Source organism: Simochromis diagramma, unplaced genomic scaffold (genome assembly GCF_900408965.1).
Source record: "Simochromis diagramma unplaced genomic scaffold, fSimDia1.1 OVJJ01000510.1, whole genome shotgun sequence".
Lineage (NCBI taxonomy): Eukaryota > Metazoa > Chordata > Actinopteri > Cichliformes > Cichlidae > Simochromis > Simochromis diagramma.
Window position 1 is genome coordinate 4,573,245 of NW_024387326.1, and position 22,121 is coordinate 4,595,365.

At 41.1% G+C, this 22,121-nt stretch overlaps 3 protein-coding genes and 1 non-coding gene across 5 annotated transcripts; 1 reads left to right on the forward strand and 3 right to left on the reverse strand.

Annotated features, from left to right (window-relative positions):
- Positions 1-3,530: 3,530 nt before the first annotated feature.
- On the reverse strand, positions 3,531-11,425 carry LOC120717773 (phospholipase B-like 1). Its single transcript, XM_040005998.1, has 11 exons — positions 11,235-11,425; positions 10,435-10,657; positions 10,241-10,324; positions 8,900-9,041; positions 8,282-8,422; positions 6,289-6,433; positions 5,497-5,697; positions 5,211-5,351; positions 4,932-5,117; positions 4,335-4,441; positions 3,531-4,221 (listed from the first exon to the last, which is right to left on the reverse strand). The coding sequence occupies exons 1-11, from the start codon at positions 11,302-11,304 to the stop codon at positions 4,045-4,047; spliced, it is 1,617 nt and encodes a 538-aa protein (XP_039861932.1). The 5' UTR covers positions 11,305-11,425; the 3' UTR covers positions 3,531-4,044.
- Positions 11,426-11,586: 161 nt separating this feature from the next.
- Positions 11,587-11,659, reverse strand: trnar-ccu. The gene has a single exon. It is a non-coding gene; the product is annotated as a tRNA-Arg (tRNA).
- Positions 11,660-11,935: 276 nt separating this feature from the next.
- On the reverse strand, positions 11,936-18,302 carry pick1 (protein interacting with prkca 1). 2 transcript variants are annotated; one of them, XM_040006000.1, is made up of 13 exons: positions 18,143-18,302; positions 17,576-17,649; positions 17,243-17,354; positions 16,898-17,026; positions 15,765-15,831; positions 15,542-15,631; positions 15,418-15,471; positions 15,251-15,313; positions 14,816-14,949; positions 14,497-14,589; positions 14,356-14,406; positions 13,568-13,712; positions 11,936-13,443 (listed from the first exon to the last, which is right to left on the reverse strand). In XM_040006000.1, exons 2-13 carry the CDS (start codon positions 17,614-17,616, stop codon positions 13,187-13,189), a joined length of 1,236 nt encoding a protein of 411 aa, XP_039861934.1. In that variant the 5' UTR covers positions 17,617-17,649; positions 18,143-18,302; the 3' UTR covers positions 11,936-13,186. The 2 variants fall into 2 exon arrangements, with proteins under 2 accessions (XP_039861934.1, XP_039861935.1); XM_040006001.1 differs by lacking the exon at positions 18,143-18,302 and adding an exon at positions 17,821-18,119.
- On the forward strand, positions 17,620-20,539 carry LOC120717778 (galectin-2-like). Its single transcript, XM_040006005.1, has 5 exons — positions 17,620-17,906; positions 19,008-19,068; positions 19,210-19,289; positions 19,513-19,684; positions 19,910-20,539. The coding sequence occupies exons 2-5, from the start codon at positions 19,060-19,062 to the stop codon at positions 20,054-20,056; spliced, it is 408 nt and encodes a 135-aa protein (XP_039861939.1). The 5' UTR covers positions 17,620-17,906; positions 19,008-19,059; the 3' UTR covers positions 20,057-20,539.
- Positions 20,540-22,121: the final 1,582 nt, after the last annotated feature.

The window sequence follows — 22,121 nt, forward strand, 5'->3', positions numbered from 1 at the left end:
AGGAGCTCAAGATCGCCACAGTACTGTGAAGGCTTGTTTGTTCTGCAAAGGCGGACACACACTGGGGTCATGTGCTCTGCTTGATAAGATACCTCATAATGAGAAGATTTCATTTCTTAAAAGGAATGGCATCTGTTTTGGCTGTTTGTATACTGGGCACATCAGCAAAGAATGCAGAAAATGTCTTTTATGTAAAATTTGTGGTTTCAGACATGCCAGTATTCTCCATATCCACCACAAGGAGAAGAATGAAGCCAAACCTGATAACGAGGCAGATAACAATCCAGATTAGTGGTCATACGGGGCCGGTGAATGAGATTGTAAGCTTGCCATCATGCCAGTTAAAGTAAAATCAAAGAGAGGTCAAAGAATAGTTGAAACATCTGCCTTTCTGAACCAAGGGAGTTCAGCATCCTTTTGTACAGTGGATCTTATGGACAAGCTGAATATTGCTGGGAGGAAGACAACGATTCTCCTGCACACTATGGGACAGGAGAAAGTGGTGGACAGTTTCATTGTACCTGAACTTGAAGTTGCTGGATTGGACAGTGACATATACTGTGATACACCTGACCTCTTCACTCAGCACAAAATGCCTGTAGATATTGGTAACGTCCCACATCAACAGGTCCTGGATGATTTGCACATTTGAAGCATGTTCATTTGCCAGAAATGAAGTCCAGTGTGGAGCTTTTGATTAGCATGAATATGCCCAGAGCTCTGGAACCTTTGGAGGTCATCCGGAGTGTCGGTGATGGACCTTTCACCGTTAGACTGTGCTTGGTTGGACAGTGAATGGGCCACTTAATCGAGAATGCTGTGGAAGGCCAGGATGTTTGGCAACAGTTACTCCCAACAGAGTTTCTGCTGTCACACTGGATAAGCTATGGAAACAGCAGTTCAAGATGGACTTCCCTGAGAGCAGCCATGATGAGCAGATGGGCTGTCAAAGGAATACTCAAAACTCCTGGAGTTGGTGATGGGTGATTTGGTATATCCCTCACCATGGGGTTTACCATCCTACCAAGGAGAAGATGCGGGTCGCCTTCAGCTGTGCAGCATCATTCCAGGGTGTCTCTCTCTTCATGCGCAGCTCCTGAGTGGCCCTGACTTAACAAATGCTTTGGTTGGAGTACTGACGAGGTTCAGAAAAGAGCCTATTGTTTTGATGTCTGACATCCAGGTTATGTTTCACCAGGTGCATGTGCCAGAGGAAGATTCTGACCTATTGATATTTCTCTGGTGGCCTGGTGATGACTTTAGAGCATGCAAGAGTACAGGATGGCTGTTCATTTGTTTGGGGCAACATCCTCTCCAAGCTGTGCCGACTATGCCCTGCGGAAATGCGCAGAGGACAACAAAGCATACTTCAGCCAGCAGGTGATAGACACCATTCTGTATAGTTTTTATGTGGACGACTGCCTTGCTTCAATAGGCTCTGAAGACGAAGCCATCAATCTTTACTCAGATCTCAGAGACATCTGTGCCAGGGGTGGCTTCCACTTAACAAAGTGAGTAATAGCTGCAGCATTCTGGCAGTTATACCTGAGGAGGAAAGAGCAAAGAAAGTTAAGGTCATAGACCTGGATCGTGACCTGTTGAGGGAGCATTGGGACTGTGGTGGTGCCTACAGTCAGATGCATTTAAGTTCTGCATATCCATCCCAAATAGGCCATTGACCCAAAGAGGGATCCTATCCACAGTAAGCAGCTTCTATGATCCTCTGGGGTTCCTTGCTCCTGTCAGCTTCAGAGCCAAGAGGATCCTTCAAGATCTGTGCCAGAGGGGGATAGGATAGGATGATGCTATACCATCAGTGGTTGCTGAATAATGGGAAAGCTGTGTGGAAAAATTGCACCTCTTGGACAACATCAGCACCAGAAAATGTTGTAAATGTAAAACCTGATTTTGGAGAGACGGCCACTGCTCAGTTGCATCACTTTGCATATGCGAGTGGAAAGGGGTGTGGCGCTGTTACTTACCTGCTGCTGCACACCAGTCACTCACAGATACAGTTTCTTCATAATGGGAAAGTCCAGTGTGGCACCTTTAAAACCAGTCACAATCCTACGCATGGAATTGATGCCAGCAGTGGTAGCAGTTCGCGAGGATAAAATGTGGAGGAGGGAGTTGAGACTACCTCTCCTAAACTCAGTATTTTGCACAGACAGCACCGCAGTGTTGAAATATATCAATAATGAGACTTCCAGGTTCCGTGTTTTTGTGGTGAACCAAGTGTCAGAGATCCTCAAGGCTTCTAGTGCCTCCCAGTGGAGGAATGTAAACACAACGCATAACCCTGCAGACTTTGCCTCCAGAGGCATGAAGGCAGAGACCTTTCTATGTGACACTGAATGGATATCTGGTCCTGCATTTTGTTACACAGCCAGAGAACAATTGGCCTGTGAACCCAGAACTTGCAATAACTTTAACATGAAGATCCTGAAGTTAAGGTGTCTGCTGCCATGGACGTCTCACAAGCACATGATGATGATCATCCTCTGACCCTTTTAATCCATTGTGCTTCATTCTGGACTTGTCTCATCAGGGTGATGGGTTGGATTTTGAGGTTCAAGACCTTGCTATTGCACCGTAGGAAGAACAAGACACACTTCCAGTCTCCATCTGATACAACTCAGTCTGAAGGTGCTCATCATAGGGTTGAGTTCTGCCACGGCTTTCTTTCACTGGGAGAGGTTGAGGATGCTGAGATGCAAATAATCAAGTTCTGTCAGAGGAAAAGATATCCCGAAAGGATATTCCTGCCTCCAAAGAGGAGAGACTTTGAAACGAAGCAGCCACATACATAAGGTGAATCCTGTTCTGGAGGATGATGTGCTGCGGGCTGTCAGACGTCTGAGTAGAGCTGTCATGTCAGAAGATTCCAAGCATCCTGTCATAATCGCTAAAGATCTTCACATTTCTTTAAAAAAAAATTATTTATAAGATTTTAAGGTCAAAGATCTTCATATTTCTAATCTAATTCTGAAGCATATTCATAAAGAGGTGGTTCATGGTGAAAAGAACCACATACTCTCAAAGCTACATCAAAAATACTGTGTTCCTGGTGCTGGTATTTTTATTAGAAACATTATGTCGACGTGTGTGGCCTGTAGAAGGTTTCATGGAACTGCAGGCCAGCTGCAGATGGCTGAGTTGCATGAAAGCAGAGTGACCCTTGAGAAATCCCCATTAAGCTTTGTTGGAGTGGACTATTTTGGTCCATTTGAAGTACAACGTGGGAGAAGTGTTATGAAGCGGTATGGCGTTATTTTCACTTGTTTGGCGATTAGAGCCAGGGGTTTTCAGGCAAATACCAAAAATCACTTTTTTCGGATGACAACTACAGATGAAGACATGTTTTCAAATTGTCTTGCTTTCTTACTTTTCCATTAAATATTTATGAAAACTTCAAACTCACATGAACAATCCACTAAACCAGAGTAGCTGAAAGTCCAGACTGTGAGAATTTAAGTGTAAAACAAAAATGGAATAAAGGCATAACGTAGACATGCAAAGAAACACAAAAATACAAGAAGAGGTTTTTAATTTCACACAGCACAATCAAAAGGCAGCAAACAAAAATCAGATCATAAGAGATGATCAGCTCCTGAGTACGGCATTGCACTGATTGTTTCCTCTACTCCTGCAGCAATAGTGTTTGTATATATGAAGACATTCAAGCATCAAAAATAAAGATTTTACTTTAAGGTGGCACATCTGCTGATTTTGTGATTTGGTATTTTATTATATCATAAAGCTACTGTGAGCGTCAAAGGCACCAATGGCTGCACACAGGACACCCTGGAAAAAAAAGTGTTTAGAAATAGATCGGAAATCTGTGTTTACCAGCGTTGAATGAAATCCTAAAAAAAAGTGACAGCGGAGAAAAAAGCAGATCTGCTCATGGATGCAATAGTAAACATGTAGAAAAAAAAAATCATCTGCAGGATGGTAATGGAAAGGACAGATAAAACCGATGGTCGTGGACCTTCATTACCCTGAAAGAATCCCTATCGCGCGCACACAGTCACACACTGATGCTCATGGTTTGAAAAGAATGGGCTGCATCTTGACAAAAGTGAAGTTGTAATACTGTGGCAGGCCCTGGTGGCTGATGCTGCTGAATTTGTCCCAAGAGAACGGTGGGAGTCCGTCCTGCGTTGTCGGCCCGTTCACCGCCTCCGCACGGAAATCCCCAGCCAAGTGGAAATCTGTCACCTGCACAGGGAAAAAGACGCCAACAAGTAGAAAGCTGGGTAGAGCTTAAAAGCATCTGAATTCATGAAACCTGCATGACTGATGAAAAGGCTATTGTGGCGCTCTGGGAATACCTTAGTGTCATAGCAGCCCTTTGGTAAAGGATCCTCTCCTCGCAGGTCTTTACGGCAACAGATGGACTTGCAGGGGTCACCCTGGGAGTACGGATCCTTCTTGTAGTCTGAAAACAAGCAAACCAAAAATATCATGCTTGCTGAAGCTAAAGCTTGAGAATTGAGCTTCAGAATAGCTAAATAAAAAAAGGCCACGTAATTAGGTACACTTGTTCAACTACTTGTTAATGCAAATATCTAATCAGACAATAAAATACCAGTAACTTGACAACCTAATAAAGTTCAAACTGACCATGGTCTACCAATCTTGTAATGGCTTCTTCCAGCAGGATAACGCACCATGTCGCAAAGCTCAGATTATCTCAAACTGCCTTTTTGAAAGTGACAATTTACACAAACAAAAAAGTACTGATGTGGCCTCCAGTGTCATTTTATCCACTAGATGTGATTTGCATCCAGCAGCTTGTTGAATGTGTGCCTCTAACAAGATGTAACTAATGAAGTGTACTGCAGCCAAAAATCTAGCTTATGAAACAGCAACATACAAAGAGTCAGCAGAATGAGCTAAAACTAAGAAGCTGAGATGGAGCCACACACCATTGAATCTCATGATGTGCTTCAAGGACTCCAGGTCCTTAACGTCACACTGGTCACGGCGAAAGATCTTGGCTCTGGGACAGAGGTCATAGGAGAAGTCCTCTCCGTGCTGCTCCCACATTTCTACGTAACCACTCATTGTGTAGATCTTCCGATGGAAAGGAATGTTGTAGGACGGCCAATAACCTGTAAGAAATGGATGTGGTGACGAAATCACAGAAAAGTCTAAAAATGAAATAAGATACAAAATACAATTGAATGTAGAAAATGATTAGCTGCCTCTGCGCAGAGTCTGTGTCTGGTCCGAGTACTCCACCAAGCTGGGGATCTGCTCCACCACAGTCAGCGCACCGTCGTCGAGACTGTGGCCCAGCTTCACTTTGCTTCTGTCCAACACCATGTACTGATTGTTGTAGGTTCCTGCAAGAGTTACAGGTGGATTTATGGAAGAGAAAAAAAGTTTAATAAAGAGGGCTGAGCATGATTTAGCTTTTTCTATCAAAACACAGCACAGTTTCTGTGCTTCGTGTATAAAGATCCATGTACATAAGGCAGACATGCTCACCAGAGTTATACATGGAAAAGGTTTTGGCCCATTCTTCTCCGGTTTTTGCCAAACTGTGAGCCAGCCTGACCCTCTGCCAGGCCAGTAGGCTATCTGGGGTGATTGTGTCAAAAAGGGAGGAGTTGAAGACATTGTTGGTCGTCTGCGTCATCATCAGACCACTTCCCAAGAGGTAGAAGTCATCCAGCGACATCAGGAACCCTGAAGCCACAAACAAGCCACATTACAAACATGAGCTTTATGGATGATCTTCTTCCATAATGATGTTCTTTTTGCATGTGTGCCATGTGTGAAGAGGGCGAGATAATCAAAATTGTTATACAGAGACAGCAGAATGAATGGTTGGCCTTCTGGAGATGGCTGACACTGACTGAATTACGAAGTGGAATCATCAGCAAAACTCTAAAACTTAAGCGCACTTCATTTAAGGCATCTTTAACTGACCTGGAGGCAGCTACTACAAATGTACTGCATGAATATTAACAGCACAGTACTATTCAATAAACTCAGTGACTTTTACTTTTATTTATGTTTGTTTCAGCATAAATGTTGGTTGTGTTTGTATTTTACTCCATCGCTTTTACATTCTTATAGTTTTAGTGTGTTTTTGCTGTGTATTTTCATCTGTGTTGTACTAGTCTGTGCAGTTACTGATTGTAATGCTGCCTGTCTTGGATAGGACACGTTTTAAAAGAGTTTTGTAACCTTAAAGTAATGTTATCCTGGTTAAATGAAGGTTCAATCAAAATAAATGAGGTACATTTTCACTGATGCTCTTGCTTTCTTATATACCAGGGTAGCTGCTAAAGGATAGTTTTCCAGTGGCTGTATGGGGCTCGCTGATGTGAAAGTCCCAGTGTTTGTAAATCCGCATCGTAGCAGCGTACGTGTACCAGCTGGAATGAGCGAACAGGAGGTTCTCGTACCCCGGCAGCATCTAAAGATGATGACAGAAATCAGTAATGGGACAATCCTGCGTCATGTCCAACAGTTATGTAGCTTAACCAACATAATAACATTGGTTTAGTTAGATAATTAACTTAAATTCAAGAATGTCCTTTCAACAAAAGCAACAAAACAGACAGAACAAAAGTCAGAACAGGTAACGTTATAGGACTTTTAAATTTGGCCTGTTATTTAGCACAAACATACATTTGTTAAAGCTGCTGTGCAAAAAACACTTTGAAGTTACAGGTTTTAGAATATGCACCTCTGTGTACAAAACTGTCCCCTGATTTAATTATGACACTGAAAATTAAACTTAGTTTCTTTAAATATGAAATAAAGATGAATAATGCGTTACTGCACTAATGCACCAGCACATTCGATTACACAGGAAATTTGCTCTTCACTGGTAGTTTCTTGTTCTTCTTATTTTGCACACCTATGATGTCAGTGAAGCATTACTAAATTTGCTTGTGAAGAAAAATTGAGAAACTACTCATATACCTCAGCTGCTTTTGTGTTATGTGTATTTTTTTTAATATCTAATAAGAATAAGAGCCTGATCAGGATCGTAGACTGTAAATAAAAGATGGCCACTGTAAGCTGTGCGCAGACTTGTGTTTTAGGTCCTCAGTTCTGGCATTTTATCGGTTGCCATATTTTTTCCCCCTCAAACTTGATGAGCAAGAGGAGACACCACATCTTCATAAAGTGAACTTATCAACCTGCGCACAGTTTTATGTTGCGAAACGGAACTTTTGATGTATTCACCAAGACTTGAAACCAGCGGCTGAGAGGAGGAACTGAACAGTAAGATGTTTACGGAGTTCATAGACAGTGTTGGGAAGGTTACTCTTATAATGTACTCCACTAAAGATTACAGAATACATGCCCCAAAATGTATTTCGTAACATATTCCATTACGTTACTCAATGAGAGTAACGTATTCTGAATACTTTGGATTACTTAATATATTATCAAGCTTTTGTACAATTACATGAATGTACGATTGCTGTGCGATTTATTACTATTACTGAAGACTACTCGCCATACAAATACTAACTAGATTTTTAAATCTTAATATAAAATGAGTAACAGTAGGGTGGACATTAGGTAAGGCTGCAAATTTTTGCAGCGATCTCATATAGGAAACTATTCTGCGCATATATAAAACAGGTCCGTGGCTCCGAACCGTAGTAAAGGGACGTCTGGCTAATGCGCTGTGCTCCGTGTCGGGCTCGTAGCCAAAAACTAGCTTTACTTTGTTGTCTGGGTCAACTTTGCTAACGAGAGACAGAGAAAGGCATTCTTTAGGGCTATACCTGTAACAATCTACCTTTTGCCTTCATATTAAATAATTTGTTGAACAATAATTTTAAAAATATTTCATCACGTCATTATGCGGGCCGCAAATAGAGGTGACATGGGCCGCGAGATGGAGACACAGGCATTAGAGCCTCTTAATGTGTGTTTTATTTATTTCCACCAGCGTGGAATTACCAAAAATAGAAAGGGCATAGCCTAACATATGAAACGGGAAAAGACCGCCGTGTAATCCCTTTATTTCAACAAAGTAACTGTATTCTGAACACTACCTTTTTAAACGGTAACTGTAATGGAATACAGTTACTCATATTTTGTATTTTGAATACGTAACGCCGGTACATGTATTCCTTTACTCCCAACACTGTTCATAGATCAGATGCTTCTTCAAAGTCAGACTTCCTTTTGTAACCAGAAGAAAGAGTGAGTTGATTTTAGGCATCGCTAGCTTCACTTTTGGTCTCTATATCCATCTTTTATATACAGTCTGTGATTAACTTGTGTTTTGACCTCTGACCTTGATGAGTGCAGAGCAGTGGCCCATCCCTGGAAGTTTGAAGTCTCTGAGTGAAGGGTAGGAGCTGGGGACCAGGGCTGGGATCAGATCCAGCAGGTCTCCCACAGAGTTCAGGAACTGGACGTCAAACAGCGTCAGCGGCTTTGGGAAGGACAACAGATAAACAGCTGGTCATCAAATGCAAACAAACAGTGCTGCTGCCCCTGAAGTGAGACGGCCATTTATCAAAAACAAAACAAAACACAGAATAAAAGCTACAAAATAATTAATTATGAGAAAATAAAATATTAAAAATAATTCACATCTTACAGCAAATCAAAGTGGATTCTTTAAACAAATAAATTATTTGAATTAGTAACTGCTGGTATGTAGTATTACTTTTACTGCCATTAATATCGCTATTGGCTCTATAGCATATTTATAAAAATCTTCTTAAGTACTATTACTTCTACTTTTTATATTTAACATGACTTAAGCCTGTAAAACCTGATATAAAATTATTGGTTGATGCTTCTGCATTTCAGAGTGCAGATTTATTTGTTAGCATTTTTTTTTTTAACATTCTTGTGTTTTGTTGCGTTTTTGTGGGACAAAAATCGAGCCAAACGGCTATCCTACCTTCTTCCCTTGCTTCTCGGCCCACGCTGCCACTCCTGCCTGCAATCCGTCCACCTGAGCTACGATGAAGCCGGCGTGTTTCCACAGAGGATCGGAGCTCTTGTTCCCTTTCACCTGCTGTCTGACCCATGAGTCCTGCTCCCTAAACGTACAAGAATCATATTTAGACTGACATTTAACTAAACAGATAAATGCTACTTTACAAAATCCCCACCGTAATACTGCATCAGTAGAAAAACCTGATCAAAAATGTTCTTAACTCTGCGACATGGTCTTTTTTTCCGCCCATCCCGTTTGGTTCTTTAGCCGTCAGAATTACTGTCTGAAGGCCAAGAAAGATGCCCAACAGATTTACTTTGCCAAGTGGGTCATCACAGGCTTGCCGTATTGGTCAATTTTAATGACCTTCGTTATTATTATTCATTATTTTATTTTATTTTCAGTTTTGCAGACGGGACAAACATGACTGGGGGATAGGAAAGGGAGAAAGAAAGAAAGAGAGGGAGTGAGCGAGGGAGGGAACGAAAAACAGAGGTGAAGAGGGACAGTGAGAAAGGGCACTTAAAAAAAAAATCACCTGGATCACCTGTTGAGAGAAGGAAAAAAAAGAGAAAAAAAGAAAACAAGTAAAAAAGAGAGCAATATAATAAATACGACACCGTCGCAATAATCTGGCTAAGTGTAAGTAACCGTATATGTTGAATGTTATTGTGGAGCATGCAAGACTGACAGCGCACAATGTGCTTTTGCCAAGAAAGGTGTAGTTTGTGTTTGTGAACACCCGTGTGTACACCTGTGCGCAACCTGTGTGGATGAGCACACTTGTATTCAAAAGGTTTCTCCATTAAACGATTTGCTAGAGGGTTTTGGGAGCCATACCCCCGTCCCCCAGGGCATGAAGGACATCCAGGAGCAGAAGCCAGAGGGGGCTGCAGTGACATGTCCGTGGGCTCTGCCAGCAGCCAGCTGCGCCAGAGTGGACCGAGCCCAAGGAGGCATCCCCGCTCTCTGGAATCCACAAAGGCCAGGGGGCCCAGGCCCATCCGGACCAGGGCCCACAGAACCCGCAGCAGCCCACGAGATCCATCATCATCTCCCAAACTACGCAAGACAATAGACACGCAGGTTAAGTTCGTTCTCCACCCCTCCTATATTTCTCCCCCGCCTCTTGACCACACCTCTGTTGTGGTCAAGAGTGGCTGAATGCTAACGCTGAGAGTGCTTAAATGTTTGGTTGAACTTTTTTTCAGAAGAGGATATGAAAGATGACAGATTGTGAAGTAGATGTGACATTTCTGCTGCTCGGGTTGTAACTCTGAAAGGAAAAGGGAACAGACTCACTCCATAAATTTCTGAACTGGGTCGAGCATCTTTGGGTCGGTGATCAGCTGCGGGTACATGTTGGTGTAGTGGTCCATCATCTGCCTCGGGAGGAAAAGGAAGAATGAGTACAAGTATAAGAATGAATACAAAATGCCCAGACTCAGAATTTGAGTGAAAGAAATAAGATTATAATAAGAACTGACAGCACTTACTGGGCAGTCAGGAAGCCTTCGAGGTAGCCAGCCAGGAAGAAAGTGATCTCATCCGTTTCAGGAGTCTCTCCATACCCTGCTCGGATCTCAAGGACACTCCAGCCTGTACTGGATAGGGTGTCATTCAGGAACCCGTAAGCATCCCCCTCGACCTCCATCACCCCCTCCTTTAACTTGACAAGCTTGTGATCGGGGTCCCAGTACACAGTGGCTGCTGTCAGCTCTGAGAAGACATCAACACAATGAAAATATAAACAAAAAGGGAGGCACAGATCCCAGCTCCTTTACTTATGAAATGTTTTCCTCTATATTGTTCTGATGAATTAATGGGTGCAAACAAAAATGAAAGTTTAATACCGACCAAAGGATCACTGTATCACCTCACACCCTGGACACTCCCTGTTTGTACTGTGTGCCCGAGGGCAACAGTTCAGAGCAATTAGTTTAAGGACAAATAGAGTCGAACACAGCTTTTACCCAACCGCAATAACATGTCTGAATGCTGCTACTAAAAAATGTCCATCACGCCACTCTTGAAATGATCTATGCACTGACTGAAGCATGTGTGTGGGAATGTTTGCTCATACTATTCTTATTAGCACTTTATTTGTTTTATTTAGTGATTTAATTAAATGTTATTGTTTTAATTTAGATTTTTATATTTCTATGGATGATGCACTGATCGGATACCACTTTTATTTTGGATGTACCTGCGACAACGACAATAAAGACATTCTGATTCTGATTCTTCAGATCCTTAAACAATCACCAGTGACTTCTCATGTACTCGTCCTACTTACTGTCAGCAGAGGCGAAGGTCGCAGCCACGATGAATAAAAGACAGACATGTAACCAATTTAGTGGAGACATGTCTGCGAGAATGGAGCTAAAAACTAAAACTGCTGCGGGACATAGAAATGGTTCGAACAGAAGTGGCACGGGTAAAGAGGAAATCTGTCTTTTCTATGTAAGGAAAGTCCAAAGGTGACGCGAGCTCCGTTTCCTGATTGGCTGCGGCCAGGAGCGGAAAAAGGGAACAGTACGCACACGTGAAAACACTTCGAGAGAAGCTGCAGGAACAACTAAGATAGTTGGTAAACAAGAGTACATGGTCTTTAGTTTTGAGACAAGGAAAGAAAGAAAATAACTTTCCACCCCAGATGGGACTCGAACCCACAATCCCTGGCTTAGGAGGCCAGTGCCTTATCCATTAGGCCACTGGGGCTGTATGGCTTTGTGACTCTCACAGGAAACTGTTTAGAGATCATAACAATCACCCTGCGACGATTTCATATCGTAGGTACCAGGGCCTGAGTCCGGAGCCGTGTGTGGGCTTTTCGAAGGTTTAGTTCAGAGTAACATGACGCGTCTACAGCGAAGAGAATTCTTTCTGCGCAGCTGGCATGTTTCCGTTCCGTTTTACAACTGAAAGCAAAAGCCCCATATTCATGTCCATTGGAGGCTTCGAGATTACATTGTTATATTTAACACACAACCCTCCTTTATATTTGGATTTACTTTATTTGATATATTACAATGTCACGGACAGTGCATCTGCGCAATTCATGTGGCAACAGACCCTATCGAGGTAAAAGAAAGTTAAAATAGAAAATAAACCGACAGCATATTCATTAAAATGATCATATATTTAGTCAAGTTCCGAAAAGTCATTATGACGTAGTACGAAGCAACCAACCAAGAAAATTAAGAAACACAAACAATGGGTCCCTTTCTTTGCATTCAGAGAAACAAAAAGAAACATTTAAGAGCTGATGCGACACTGCCCCCTAGTGATAAATTTTGGAACAGTTTAATAAAATATCAGATTAACTTTTCCTTAATAAATTTTCAGATATAATTTGATAAACACAATAAATAAAACAGTAAGTAAAAGAGCTTTTACACCTCTTTTCTTTTTCTACACACTTCTAGTGTTTTTTTTAAAACTCCTTTTTACAACACGGTGAAGCTGTGAATCCATTTCGTTTCTTCATCATACTGTGAGGGCACAGCTGGAATGCAAATGTAGTGAGGGGAATGTGAACACTCCACCTGAAGCATGCTGCCCGAGAAGATAAAACAGACACCTTAGACAAAGAAAAAAAAGAACCTCGGTCGGACAACTTAAAATGTGCAAAGATGGAGGAAAAAGGCTGAATGTAACAAACACCCTGACATGTTGTAAAACTATCCAGTGGTTTGTGTTGCACTGGGAATTTCTCTTTGCAGTGACAAACATTTAGAGTGTGATATCATTTCAAGCAGGTAAACAAATAAACGTCAAAGATGCAGCAGGTTCTGCAGCAAAGAAAATAAATATTATCCACACTGAAACAGCTCAGACCCAGTACACTTCACTGTACAGAGAGCAAAGGCACACCTCATATGCTTACAGATCCCAGTCTGAAACATTAAAACCCAAACACATCACTCACAACAAAATAAAGCTTCATTCAATTGATTGTGTCCCTCACACTCCTTCAGTGATGACCTTATGAGACACCATAAATGATTTTCTTTAAGTGAAAATTTGCAAATGTAAATAATATCATAAAGTAACCGTAAAGCTATAGAATTTTTAACAATCCACAGAAACAACTGTAAAAACGCCCACATACAGTATCATAGCAGCATTTCTAATCAGTATTCCTCTCTGTGTGAACAGTGTTAACCGCTCCTGCAGCTGCTTTCTGCTGCAAGGATCCCTGCCTGCTGAGTGTGTAGACATGAACACAAACGCATGCGGGCTTTCTCATTCGTCATCGATCAGCTTCTCCGCTCCGTTTTCTGCTTGTCTGCCAGCACTGCTTCCTCCTCCCTCTCCGCCTCCCTCTTCCTCCTCGTCTTCGTCTGTGTAGGAGAACGGCTGGCTGCTGTAGTTGATCATTGTGCGGGAGAGGTCCACCTCGATGGGGAACACATCTGCCTCCTTCAGGACGGCGTAGCAGTCATTGTAGTAATGTGACATTCCCGACACGAAGCGCTGCAGCTGGAACACGATGTCCTGAACTGGAGACGAGGAAGAAAGAAAACAAAAGCAACATGTTGAAGCTACTAAATCCTCAGCATCTGTTTACAGGCCACGGAGGACAGAGGAGGGAATAGCTAAAGGTGAAAAACAGCAAGAACAGACCGTGTTTCTGATCCAGCAGCTCTATCTTCTCCAGGACGTCTTTCCTCATTTTGGCAAAGCGGGCGCGGGCTTCCTGCCGACACCGAAGCACCAAACGGTACTCATAGTTACCAGTGCTGACGCGGTACAGAGGCTCCCCCATGGCCTGTGAGAAGGAAAATAGGATTTACTGGTTCATATTAAACATGTTTTCAGCTGCGGAAATCCAAGGAAAGCTTATAGCCAGTTCTTCCCCAGAGTGCTTATCGGAAAATGAGAGGAAAAAACTTGCACTTGCTAAGTCTGCATCAGTGTGGTGAACTAAAGTTTGACTGTGAGCATGAAGGATATAGAGGCGGTCATGCTGAGATGGTAAATATCTACACCTTTTAAAAAGAACACCTGTTATCACCGAGTCTGACTCTAATCTAACACCTGTGTACAAAACAGAACATGATTAAACGCAGTCATCTCAAGCAGCTTCATACTTCAAGGCACCATCCCTATAACTAGAGAGAGGAACATAATGATCTCATGATAATTAAAGATGGGCATCTATAGTTAGAGTCTGCAGATACAAATGTGATGTTCCATCTTCTTACAGTCAGTTTTTCTAATGTTTTCATCTTTCTGCTAGAACGTTCAAAAAGTAGCAGGTTTCGGTTACATTTTTCCTGGGGTCAAATTTTTCCTCAGAAGAATAATCTGACACACTGAACAGGAAGAAAATGTTGCAATCAAAATGTCAGTTTTACATCAACTGTCAATATCATACTGATATAATTAAATCAGTAAAAATTGTGACTCACGATGCTGCTGTATTCTTCATCATCCATTTCCTTCACCTTCAAGCAGTACGACTGAAAGACACAAAAAAACCCGTCCTGTTATTCAACCTACAGGCTGACAGTGAACTTCAGTAAACGGAGTGACAGCACCGCAGGTCTCACCAGATATTCAAACTTCACATCCAGGTACTTGCGGATGGTGAGCTTGGTGTCTGGTATGGCCTTATTAAGGTACGTGTTCAGATCATGGAGCATCTGCACAACGAGAGAGACTTTAAAATCTAACATTCACTGGAAAACTGACATCTTACATAATAAATTTCACTCTGACAGATTTAAGGAACACAATATAAAGTATACACAGACAGTATATAAGCCTGACTTTTTTTCCAAAGCTTTCTTTAAAATGAATGTTTTTAAACTGACGTGTGCACTTTTAGTACAATGAATGACTCAAAGCATAAATTAAATCTGTGCTTACAGGTTTGATGGTCTTTAGAAGCTGAATGCCGTATTTCTCAATGTTGCGGTGAGCATCAGCAAACTTCACAAAAGCCTCGCTGGCAGCAGCCTGGGGCTCTCGTACCCCGATGACAGAAAACACATCTCCAAATGCTGCAAAGGGACAAAACCAGAAACCGCTCAGATATAGCTACGAGCAAAGATCTGCTAAAGTTAGAAAACAAAAAGTATTAAATACAACTCCACCAGCAAGCAGACATTGTATGAAAACATGACATTTTTCTTCATTTTATGGTCACGTTTCAACTAAAAGCTCCACCAGGTTTTAGCCTTTATTGGGGAAAAAAAAACAAAAACAAAACCAACAACAAACTTTCACTTGGGGGTGAGAGCGGATTATTCCATTGGTGTAATACTGTTTTTCTCGTTTGTGATTTTGGATATAGTGACTGACCTCTGTGGGTTTGAGAAAGCTCAAAAAACGCCCTCAGTAGTCTTTTCGTGTGCTCCATCAGCCCTGCAACGCAAACAGAGAACAACAGCGTCTCTGTGGATTAAAAGCTCTCTCATATCTGTGATTATGGAGTTTTCACACTACATGATTAACTTATCATTCTTTACCTTTGTACAGCTCTGCTGTTTTCTCCAGCTCTTCCAGTCTTTTGACAAGTCCATCTGTAAAGAAGAATGAGTTAAATCTAAGTAGATATGAACAAACCTGCAGTTACCATCCTAGCAGTCTTACCATTGCATAGAATAGCTCGACTGAGTCCAAGAGCATCCGCTGTTCCTGAGCTCAAATTCTCTACGAGTCGATGTTTGACTTTTTTCAGCACTGAAACATAGAAAATATCAATGTTTAACACAAACTAACGCAGCAGTGAAAACGATTTGTTGAGATTCTGCAAGAATGCAGTACACAGCACTGCAGTGCACGCTTCAAAAGGAAGTAACATAAATATAAATACCTATGTCTAGAGACTTCCCCTGTTTTGGGTCAGCCTGCAGTTTATTGTAGTGGATCACTGCCTCTCCCTGCGAAAATAGGATCAACAGTTAAATGAACCAAATAAATAAATAAATATAGGATGGTGAAAGGAAGAGCATCTATTGTAGCAGTGCTAAATATAAGAAATAGAACTGTTTTAGCTTTTGTTGAGATTATGCAAGAATGCAGTACAAAGCACTGCTATGCATGCTCCAAAGAAAGTTACATTTCACCTTAGTAGATAAGTTAAAATTAATAATGTGCAACATTCATGGTGCTAAGTGTGAAATGTATTTTCAGTGACGGGCAGCAGCAACACCACCTAATCCTTTTAATCCCACACTGAACCCCATCTTTATCCCACCACGCAGGAAGTCATGGAATTTTTTGGGTTGTGAACAAAAGATGCCAAAAACAACAGCGCCACTATTCACCGGTGATGGTACGCCACATGCTACAGGCTATTGTCCCGACCTCTTCAGCACAGCTTAGCAAACCAGTGAAGTCACTCCTACAGTGTCCTGTCTACAGTGGGAAGGTGGGCTCATATCTCACTAACTGTTGGACTGTGCTGGACATAAAAAAGTGAGTCATCTTTGAATTCTTTTCAAAATTTCTTTTAAATGACACACAGTGTTTCAACATGCAAGTAAAGCTGTGGTTTGGTTCTTTTTTTTCTTCATTATGGGGCACTGGTCATCAGAGGTGAGGGTGAGTATGAAGAGTCGCTGTCTTTAGGTTTAAAAGGTTAAAAACAAGAGTTTAATAATAGGGCTCATGTTAACATCATTATTTCAACAAGGCTGTCATAAGATTTTCACTGCAATGACACTATTATTGTATTCAAAATAATCCATGGAAATAATCATCACATCACAACAACTACCAAAAATCTGAAAAGGCTAATAAAGCTATCAGTCAAATGCATCTTTTTCGTCAGTCTGCATGGAGATGGTGAGAGTTTTTGTAGCTACAGAAGCACAAATGACTGTATTATTATTCTAAACTGTGTGCATTTTTGTCACACTGGTAATATTCAATGTTAAATAGCAGTTATGGTCAACAGAGTAATGCTGAGTTTTTAATAACCTCCCACTTTCAGAGTCGGTGTACCTGCACAGCTTGAATCATCTTGGCCACCTCCACCTTAGTTTTGCCCTTGACTGCTTTCCCGTTCACACCTGTGATTTCATCACCTGCTGCCAGTGTCCCATCCAAAGCTGCCGGTGTGTTATCAAACACCTGCAAAGCAACAGCAACCGCATTTTAAAAAGTACCGTGACAAAGTACAGTTATTTTTCCTGAATAAGAGGCGATAAGCTGCATTTAATGACCTGTATGCTAAACAGCAGCAAACTGAGACAGATACAGTCTTATAACATTTAAAGCATGATGGAAACTTCTGGTGATCGATGACATGTTAATAAATAAAGTCATAATAAATTATTCTGTGTGCACCTGAACAATGTAGAGGCAAGGGCAGTACTGAGCCCCACCACCAATGCTGATGCCTATAAGATTATTAGCATCTTTCTTCAGAGTCACAGTCCCAGGCACTGTTGGTATCCCCCTGTTAAGACAGAGAAAAAAAACACACTAATTGAGCTTTGAAGCATTTTGTTCAGCTTATTCTGGGACATTCTGTAATGTGGGATCTATATCACAATTTATATCAAGGCATTCACCCCATCAGTTACTGTTTTAGATGTTTAATAATGATTTATGTTTATAATGTATGAAAAGCATATGTGATTCGGCGGGGTGGGTAGAGAAAGCTCATTAATGACTCACAGTTTGTCCTCCTCCAATTCATAGTCCATATCTGTGAACATTGCAGGACAGCGTCACTCCTGTCCCTGTGAAACCTGCGAGAGAGTACAATAAAACAGAAATCAAAGGAGGTTTTAACTGGATCTAGTGATCAGAAAACCAAAGAAACGCTCATTAAAAGAGTGACAATCAGAACACGTTTAAGAGTTTGAGCTACTGGTGAATTTAAAAGTAGTTTATAGTCAGATGGACTATCGGAAAATCACCAAAATTGGCAGCTTTGCTTTCCTGATGCAGCAAATCTAATCGCTGTGGAGTCAGTGAGGAAACGCTGGAGCAGAGCAAACAGCTGGTAACCCGCAGTGCATGCTAACATCCCAACAACAACCATTTAAATACGTTTTAATTAATGTAACTGTTGCACTTAATATATCTGCATTTACACACAAACCAGTCACTGTTAGATTTCACTACAGTGACCGAGGTCAGTAAGGAACTTGGATTATTAGCTGCTAGCCTGTAGGCTAATAGCAGGTGCATTTAGCTAATGTTGTCCCCTGAAACGTCAGCAGCCCATAAGCAATTTACCTTTCTTAGACGTCGCACAGAGTCGTCATAAAGATATTCTTTAGTGTGCATAAAATCAAAATATCTTTTGTTGAATCGCCCTTTTTATTCGCAATTATCTCAACTTCTCGATCTAAAGACAGCTTCTATTTACTTTATTTTGTCACTTCCGGTAGGATGACGGAAGTTGTTGTTAAAACGTATTACAAAAGGAAGGACTGGATAATCATTTTCTAGTTTTTTCTTACAGTCTATAATTCTATATTCCTCAGTGTAAATGATACAGATTATTTATTTTAAACTTCTCATCAGCTCATATGAAAACACTGTAATTGTATTTTAGCAGATTTAATCAAAGTCCTTCCATGATTCGCTTGTTTCTAATTTAGACTACGCGTTTTACTGCCATCCAGTGGTTAGAGTGTCAACTTGCACCTGTATGAAATTTGTCAAATATAATATTATTACTGATTTGTTTTGATGGAAAAAGTGAACATTTCACTAATGATCTTGTTTGTAGATCATTTTAAATGTCAAGCATACAAATACAATTGTTACAAAATAGACTTATTGCATGGGTATGGTACACTAGTATAGATTATTTTGTTCTAGAGTCATCTGCAGTATATTGAAGGCACTCATTAATGTGCAAAATGAATTCCAATGAAAAATACAAAAATCACACTAATTTGTTCATATACTAATTTGCTGTTGCAGGTGATTAAACAGAGTGGTGCTTGTACTGAATATAGTATTTGGCAAAGATGATGATGATGTTGAATGAGTCAGCGTCAAAAGAGAATCTTACTAAAACTCATGTCTTGCATCAGAAATAAACTAGAATTCACAGTTACCCCATTTACCTTTTTTTCTCCTGGCACGGTAGACTGTACCTCTGTTGAAACTCCATCATCCAGGACTGTTCACCAGCAACCAGTATGAGTATGGTAAGCTTAGGTTTGTGTATGCCACTACATGTCAGCAAATTAACTACATTTTACCCTTTAATAAATTATTTGCAAAACTGAAAATGCAAAGTTATTTCATTCTCAAGACTTCTTCAGATTATATTCTAACCATGTGTTCAGGAACTCGAACTGAAGAATGTGGATTTGAGAGCCGGAGATGAGCTGAAAATAAAAGGGGTAATTCTGCATGATGCAGAGAGGTAAGCTAATAAAACTCATAACATTTATTTTTTCAGTACAGTAACCATATAAACTGAATGAAAGCTACATATGCTGTTAATCCTGCAGTAGGAAAATCTAATCTAGCACAAAGTGGACTTTTACAAATTATATTATATCTTGTACTCCACTGTGTGATCATGTGTTCAAAGCTCTTAAAGCCATTGATATTAAAACCTAGTTTGTACAACCTCTGCTCAACAGATTCCAGATCGATCTCGGCTGTGATGCAGATGACCTGGCACTGCACTTCAATCCTCGGTTCCATGATGACACTGATGGTGCTGTGCTGGTGTGCAACTCAAAGATTGCTGGTTGCTGGGGCGATGAAAAACGGGAAATTCACAACCCCCTACAGAGGGGTGCTGATGTGAAGGTGAGGGAATGTGATCGAAGTAATTGATGATGTAATGAGTGTCTGAGTATTATAAATATCACAAGAAGGTTTTTGATTAGATCAAATGGATGTTTGGTTTACCCACATAAAACACAAAAAACACACTAATATTCTTGCAGATATTAAGCTGGGGGATGAAGGTTGGGTTGCATTTGATTGTGTTTTGGAAAAAATGTTTGCTTATGAACTTTTCTTCTGTTTCAGATTGTGTTGAAACTGGCTGAAGACACGTTTGAAGTGGAACTTCCTGATGGACAGGAAGTCCAGTTTCCAAATCGTGTTGGTATGGGTACCATCAGCTACATCAGAGTCACAGGAGACTTTAAACTGAAATCCTTCAAGATCTGCTAAGAGATACAACTGTAAACAGACGCTGTGTTTAACACTTTAGTTACAGATGAGGTTTGACTGTCTGAATGTTATTCTTACAATAACAGTCAGTTATTGACTGAAGAATCATTAAGAGATAAAGAGAAATTAATACATTTAAGTGGATTAAAATGTCCTGTTGTGCAAAATGATATAAAATGTTTACAGTCAAATAATCCTGTTTTGTCATCTTTAAGGTTTTGCAGCCTCTTACAAACACAGTATAAGTCAAAGCATGAAAGAGTAAAAGTATGATGACACGGAACAATAAGAGAAAATGCAAATATATTAGTTCTTTGCTAAATCCAGTAACTGATTATTTATAGTCATGTAAACATGTAGATAAAACATGCAGAGAAAAATGACCCCAAATGATACAAAATGCATGTGGGGCACGAGGGTTCCTGGTTAACACTTTTCTATGTGGAGTTTGTATGTTACTTGTGCCTCCATAGGTTTCCAACTTCTTTTGAAATGCATGTTAGGTTAATTGGTGGGCCTTTTAAGTTCCAAACAAAAAAGTAGTCCTGGAGTTGGCCACCCCTGAAATATATCATATATCAGTCAAATAAATAAAGCCATCTAGCATTGGAATCCTGCTGAATTATGTTGTGGAAATTTAAAAAAAACCCTGCAAACACCTCAGTGAGCATGATTTGAAGTGAGTTTAATAACATATCGCAATATGGAGAGACTCTGGTCAATCACCTAAGCAGTCTTTGAAAATGGGCACGGTTGCTCATGTCTTATGTGCTTTGACCAAACTCAGAGACAAAGAAAATTCCTCAACACATCAGGTGAGTCTATACCTTCAGCACAGCTCATCCTTGAAACCCTTTTCTTCAGAGAGAGAGAATTACAACCTTGTTTTCTGCTTAGCCGTGGCGGGGCGATCGTGGCTCAAGAGTTGGGAGTTCACCTTGTAATCGGAAGGTTGCCGGTTCGAGCCCTGGCTTGGACAGTCTCGGTTGTTGTGTCCTTGGGCAAGACACTTCACCCGTTGCTTACTGGTGGTGGTCAGAGGGCCCGGTGGCGCCAGTGTCCGGCAGCCTCGCCTCTGTCAGTGCGCCCCAGGGTGGCTGTGGCTACAATGTAGCTTGCCATCACCAGTGTGTGCGTGAATGGGTGGATGACTGGATATGTAAAGCGCTTTGGGGTCCTTAGGGACTAGTAAAGCACTATATAAAATACAGGCCATTTACCATTTTAGCCGTCACCTAGAGATCTACATCCCTGATAAGCAGAAGGAGCCCTACTATCCGCTTAATGTCTCCCATGAACTTACAATGGCCCCATTGTGTATGTTTTTTTTTCTTTTTTGTCTGTCCCGTTTGGTTCTTTTGCCATCAGAATTATTGTCTAAAGGTGAAGAAAGATGCCCAACGGATTTACTTTACCAAATAGACCATCCCAGCCTTGCCGTAATGGTCTATTTGATTCACCTTTTATTGTTTATTTTATTTTATTTTCACTTGCTAAATACGGGACAGACTTGACTGGGGAAAAGAAAGGGGAGAAAGAAAGGGAAAGAAAAACAACGGGGAAGAGGGACGGAGATAAAGGGCAAAAAAACAAAAACCAACAAAATAAGCAGACAAAAAATACAAATATCAATCACCTGGATCACCTGTTGAGAAAGAAAAAAGAGAGAACAAGCAGAAGAAAACGAGAGCAATACAATAAACAACATCACGATGATCTATGGGAATGTAACAGTAAATAATAAATATTATTGTGCAGCACGTAAGATCGACAGCGCACAGTGTGCTTTGAGGTAGGAGCCAAAAAAGGTGTAGTTTGTGTGTGTGAGCACCCGTGTGTACACCTGTGAGCATGGACGCGCTTGTATTTAAAAGGTTCCTTCATGTAATGATCTGCTAGAGGGTGTGGGGGGCCACAGCCCCGTCCTCCAGGGCATGAAGCAGGTATGGAGGAGATCAAGACTCCAGACATCCAGAGGCCCCCAGAACACAAGAGACCAAGGAAGACCAACGGAGGGGCAGCCGCGCCACTATCCCAGAAAGAGCTGAGGAGAGTCCCAGATGAG